We start from the raw sequence: 6,025 nt of genomic DNA, 5'->3' as shown, positions 1-6,025 counted from the left end.
TATTCATTTTAATATATAAGAGTAGAATGATGTATTGTACCAAACTAACCCTTATTATCATGATTTTAAATGTTAATATCTCATGTACAATCTTCATCCAAAAGATTTTTTTTAATTAACATTAGCATCTTAGCTTTTTAAATAATGTGTGTTTATGTTTGCGCTTATGGGACCTAACAAGATAGGGACTCCATGGTCACTTTACAATATATATATCAACTCTAATAGTATTTATTTTGGACATGTGCCTTTCAAATTCATACTAATGTGCTGAAAAGTAATTTAGATTTAAAATATGAAAATATTAAAAAAATTATAGAACAAGGCCGCCTTTTATTTTGTCAATAGAACATAGCTATCAATTTCTACAGGGCTTTACCTATTTATATTCATCATCTCTTGATTAATCTTGCGGTGATATTCTGGGTGATAAAATTATTTAGGAAAGTGTTAATAATGTAGTCAATTCATAAGTAAAAAAAATGTCCGTAAAAAAAACTATAAAAAATATTGTCATCAATTATGATTATGATTTAACTTATTTTGATTATGACCTAAATTTATTTGTGCTAAAAAATTAGAGTTACGAGATCTCACGGGGAGGAACATTTTACATGAAAAATGAAAATTTGTATGAGTTAAAAAAATTAAAAATTCATTTTTTTTATGTAAGTGTATTTTTAATAATTTAAACAATAATTATATATTTATGTATTATTACATATCTAAAACACAAAAGCATTACCCTTTATGCACCACGAGTATACATCTTCACAAACAAAATTCAGTACATATGCAAAACTTAAAGTTTTTGACTTATTAACTTATGTGTTTTTCAAAATCATTATATTAGTTAATTCAGTGTATGCTTACAAAACACTAAAATTGAGTGTTTGAATTTGTGCTCTTTAAATATCTTTCAAAATCATTATATTAGTTAATTCAGTGTATGCTTACAAAACACTAAAATTGAGTGTTTGAATTTGTGCTCTTTAAATATCTACATCTTTATTATGATTGTTCTTACATTTTTAACATCTTAAATATTTTATAATTTAAAATATTAATCGATGTATCAAATACAATAGACAAATTTCCCGTGCAACGCGCGGGTGATAAACACTAGTATGAATTCAATCTTTGCTTACCAAAAAAAATGTTGGGACTAAGGTGACCAATGTTATCAACTTAACATGGTTAAATTTTCAATTTTCTATATACAAGTTTATGCACCTTTAAAACATTAGGGGTGAAATTAATGATTCAGTCATATCAAAATTCAATTTCATTGTGAGAAAAATTAATTTTGACAAATTAAATAAAAATTAAATGACAAATTAAGAAAATAAAAAATGGATGAATGGCCACTCCTAAAATGTCAGAAGTAAACCCAGCAGTAGCACCACCTCATTCTCCAGCGACCAACCTCCATCTACACCACCGCGCCACCCCAAAACCGCTACTGCACCTTCCTCTCAGGTTCGTCGATTCATCTTTGATTAACAAGCTTTACCATTTTCCATTGATCTGCTCAACTCAAATCTACTGACATTTTGCATTTTCTGTATTGATTCCTTGCAAATCAAATTTCAATTAGCTTTGAATTTGATACATGACTGACTGTATGGTCCGTTTTCAAATTTACAATGTGATGATGATCTGAAAATGCCTGCACTTGTATTGTATGAGCGAAAAAAAGAGGCTTTGATTGTTGTTTTTATGGAGTTTTTTACTTACCCTTTTGTTTAAAAGAACCCTAGAGTTTCGTTTCAACCATGCTTAATCTTCAGTCTGCATCAAAATACAAACTTGATTTGTCACTTACCCTGTAAACTTGATTTTGTTAGACAAGTTTCCATTGCCATTATGCAGAGAGCTCTTGTTTAATTAAGTAAAACAGAAACGGCATTGTTGGGTTTCGGCGTTAAATATAACATCTGGCATGGGTAAGGAGAAAGTATGCTCTGAAGATGTTCACAATTCTCATAGCCCTAAAACAACTCTCTGGTGGTTTTTTCTTGTTGCTACCTGTATAAAAGCTCTCCTTTTCCCATCCTACCGCAGTACAGACTTTGAAGTGCACCGCAATTGGCTGGCTTTGACCCACTCCCTCCCTCTTTCCCAGTGGTACTTTGATGAGACCAGTCCATGGACTCTTGACTACCCACCATTCTTTGCCTTTTTTGAACGCTTTCTATCCATTTTTGCTCACCTTGTTCATCCCCAAATAGTGCACCTTCAGGAGGGGCTGAATTATAGCTCAAACAAGGTGATTTATTTCCAAAGACTTACCGTAATAGTCTCTGATTTGACTCTTCTTTATGGGGTTTACAGACTTACTCAGAATCTAGATTCAAGAAAGCAAAAATTGATCTGGTCATTGGTTATTTGGTCACCAATGCTTCTTATAGTGGATCATGTACATTTCCAATACAATGGCTTTCTCATTGGGATTTTGTTGATTTCTCTTTCGTATTTGGAGGAAGGAAGGGATTTGTTAGGTGGGTTTGTTTTTGCTGTTCTCTTGTGCTTTAAGCATTTATTTGCAGTGGCAGCACCAGTTTATTTTGTTTATTTGTTGAGACACTATTGTCGGGGTGGGATTGTGAGAGGCTCCAGTCGACTTTTGACTATGGGAGGTATGGTTGCAGCAGTGCTTGCATCTGCATTTGGGCCATTTTTCTACTTTGGGCAGGTAATTATAGTTTATTTTTTTATTCAGTATTTTTGGCTGTCTTTCTCCCATTTATTACTTACTTTGCTACTCAAACCCTATAAGTTCAGTAGTTCTCAACTAATGTCTCATGTGAATGCATGAGATGTAATAGATGAAGAGGTTGAATGGGGTAAAACTCATTAGTAAAAGCTCTTCCACTGAATCAGAACAAGGAGCAATATATCCAGATTTACTTAACCACCTGAATTATGTTCCAAAAGAGATTACTGCATGGTAAAGAATTATATTAGCTTAAATTTGGTTCTCCAATTATAACCAACTTTGCTTTCTTACGTGCCAGAGAACAAAATTCATCATCCTTTGTTAAATTCTTGTATTACTTCACTTTTGTCAGTGTAGAAGTGAAGACATTCATTTCATATGCACCCCTTGAATTATTGATTTGCTTATTAGTTTTTGAAATTATAAATTGCAGATACAACAAGTCATCCAACGATTGTTTCCATTTGGCAGGGGGCTTTGCCATGCATATTGGGCCCCAAATTTTTGGGTATTCTATATCATGTCAGATAAAGGGCTTGCTTTCATATTCAGAAAACTTGGGTTTAATATCCAGACACCAGCAGGTTCATTCACAGCTGGGCTAGTAGGGGATTCCTCACCTTTTTCTGTACTACCTCAGGTAAGATTTATGCTCATGTTTTCTCTGAATAACTGGTTGTTATCACCCATGTAAAACTTATCACATTCTTGCATCAGAACAAACAGATGATTTACATACCTTATTTGATGCATGCTTTTCATTAGTAGGAGAGCGAGGGTGGTGTTATATTGCTTCAAGCTTGTAATTGGGAATCTAGCCACTGAGATTGGAATGTTTTTTCTAAACATGCTGAAAATATTGCTAATTTACTTAATTACCCTCATCCCATTTTCGAAGTAAAGAAATATAGATTATAATATTAATATTCACATGGGAGCCTTGACATGGTAACTCAAAATCAGCCCTAGTCCAACATTTAGATGTCATGTGATATCAGTGAAACATTATAATTGGTAGTAGAAAGCATAATATTAGTTTCATTTTACACATTCCAAGCTAGCCATTGCATCTTCCAAGATGCTTCTCTTCAATTGATATCAACAACTGAGCCTAATCACTGGTTGACGCTGTTCTTGTTAGAAATATAATATAAAATCGTTCATGTTTCCGTTACCCAACAACTTTTGGGATAGTTGGTTCATGACATTGTATCAGAGCCTCTATGACCGAGTGGTCTTGAGTTCAATCCTTGTTTCCCACCATTATCCTAATAAAAAGTTGAATTTAAGAAGCAGATGTTAGGTGTAACTTCTAAGTCTAGTGGGGTCTCGTGTGAGAGGGTGTTAGAAATATAATGTAAAATCATTCATGTTCCCATTACCCAACAACTTAAAATTTTGAGATAGTTGGTTCATGACCGTTCTCATTTCCAAAATAAATATAAAATATAGATCATAAATATAAATGCCCATGGGCAGGCTCAATTTGGTTGAAATCAGAACCAGTCTGATATCAAAAAAGTTATATTTGTGAAACATTGTGACTGGTGGGAGAATGCATAATATTAGCTTTTACATTTTATACATTCTAGGCTAGCTATTGGCTATTGCAACTTCCAAGATGCTTCTGTTCAATTGAGATCAGCAACTGAGCTAGACAACTGGTTATTTGAATCTACAACTATGATATAACAGTTATGTTTAGTCATACTACTTTGCACTTCATAATTCAGAATCAGAAGTTTCATCAAAACATTTATCTTTTCTATTTACTAATCTGCAGGTCACTCCGTCCATGACCTTTATAATGGTTCTACTTGCCTTATCTCCTTGTCTTTTCAAGGCTTGGAAGAATCCACAGCCAAAGATGATTTGTAGATGGGTAGCCTATGCTTATACCTGTGGCTTTCTTTTTGGGTGGCACGTGCATGAGAAGGCATCACTCCATTTTGTAATTCCACTAGCTATTGTTGCTGCGCAAACCCTGGAGGATGCAAAGCATTACTTTTTGCTATCAATAGGTATGCTTCTAACGCTCATTCATTTGTTGGCCAGCTTACAATGCTTGCTTTTCTTTTTCTTATTTTCTTCTGTTTTTTTTTAATGATACTGAAAATTTAAAAATGAAGTATACATAAAATGAAACAAATTTTATAGAGAATGTGTGTATGTGTCTGTTAGTGGAAAACACAAGTGATGGATGTGCCCCTTTAAAGGCAATATTTTACTGAAAGTCATGAAAAAGCCGTGAACAAATTCTAGATCAACTTGATCTTTTCCAGCAAATCTTGCCTTTTGCAAATATCATCTACGAACCAGAGAGCTTTAGAAACAGCACAAATTTCTGACACAAATAGTAGTACCACAACTACATAAAATTTTGATATTCTAATTCTCTTCATTAGCTGGTAATTCTCAGCCTGGTTTCTGTACAGTCATACTGCTGAGATTTATATTTTCATAAACTAACTACAGCTAAGATCAAAGTACACTTTCGGAGCTAGAAACTATTTCCATCTTTCACAACAGTAAGAAACCAGAATAAAAGATAAGAGAAAACCAAGAAACAATTTTATTTTTTTTCCAGTTCCTCTTTTCACACTGTTGTATGTTTGCTGTCAAATATTTACAATGAGTGATTTGGATGCCACAGAAGCAGAAGTTGTGTGTCTGAGTCACACCATTTTGGTATCAGTGCTTCTCTTTTCCGTTTTTTGTTGCTTGGAATTCAGAGATTGCTTGTTTGTGCAGTATCCTGCTATTCACTTTTTCCGCTACTATTCGAGGCACAAGAGTATCCTATCAAAGTTCTGTTGCTGCTTCTGCACTCCATTTTGATGTGGTCAGGCTTTTCAGCACAATTTCATGATGGGATTGAGACAAGAGCGTCAAATGCTCGTCCAAAGAAAAAGGTTGATCAATTTGGATCTAAAGGTAGTTCAGGTGAACCTGTGAAGAATGAAGGTTTTGTTATTAGCTGGATTGAGATGATTTATCTGGTTGGTCTTGTAGTTGTAGAGATATGGGGCCAATTTTTACACCCTCTTCTTTTGGGTGATAAGCTTGCATTCGCGCCCCTTATGTTGATCTCTATATACTGTGCTTTTGGGATCATGTACTCTTGGATTTGGCAGCTAAGATCCATTGTTAAATCTCTTTAAATTTTGGACTGTTTGCAGTCATATTGAATTCTCTTTGCATGCACTTTTAGAAGCAGAATTTCGAGAGCTCTCTTTTTACTTTTTTCAAGCAAGACATTGCTTGATATGAATATTATTAAACCCTAATTGAAAAGTTATTTGATCA

At 33.9% G+C, this 6,025-nt stretch overlaps 1 protein-coding gene across 4 annotated transcripts; it reads left to right on the top strand.

Moving 5' to 3' along the window:
* Positions 1 to 1,342: 1,342 nt before the first annotated feature.
* On the top strand, positions 1,343 to 6,025 carry LOC130711984 (probable dolichyl pyrophosphate Glc1Man9GlcNAc2 alpha-1,3-glucosyltransferase). Of its 4 annotated transcripts, none has more exons than XM_057561798.1 (5): positions 1,343 to 1,479; positions 2,335 to 2,695; positions 3,153 to 3,359; positions 4,503 to 4,740; positions 5,471 to 6,025. In XM_057561798.1, exons 1-5 carry the CDS (start codon positions 1,361 to 1,363, stop codon positions 5,878 to 5,880), a joined length of 1,335 nt encoding a protein of 444 aa, XP_057417781.1. In that variant the 5' UTR covers positions 1,343 to 1,360; the 3' UTR covers positions 5,881 to 6,025. The 4 variants fall into 4 exon arrangements, with proteins under 4 accessions (XP_057417781.1, XP_057417779.1, XP_057417778.1 ...); XM_057561796.1 differs by having other exon boundaries at positions 1,356 to 1,479; positions 1,873 to 2,695; XM_057561795.1 differs by having other exon boundaries at positions 1,360 to 1,479; positions 1,848 to 2,695.

The sequence above is a fragment of the Lotus japonicus genome, chromosome 4 (genome assembly GCF_012489685.1).
Source record: "Lotus japonicus ecotype B-129 chromosome 4, LjGifu_v1.2".
Lineage (NCBI taxonomy): Eukaryota > Viridiplantae > Streptophyta > Magnoliopsida > Fabales > Fabaceae > Lotus > Lotus japonicus.
This window is presented reverse-complemented; position numbering and strand designations above follow the sequence as displayed.

Excerpts from the sequence above, each read along its gene's own strand:
- LOC130711984 (XM_057561796.1), top strand. The coding sequence starts at position 1,943 with ATGGGTAAGGAGAAAGTATGCTCTGAAGATGTTCACAATTCTCATAGC. Across the intron at positions 2,696-3,152 it reads CATTTTTCTACTTTGGGCAG|ATACAACAAGTCATCCAACG; the intron begins GTAATTATAGTT and ends TATAAATTGCAG. Across the intron at positions 4,741-5,470 it reads TTACTTTTTGCTATCAATAG|TATCCTGCTATTCACTTTTT; the intron begins GTATGCTTCTAA and ends TTGTTTGTGCAG.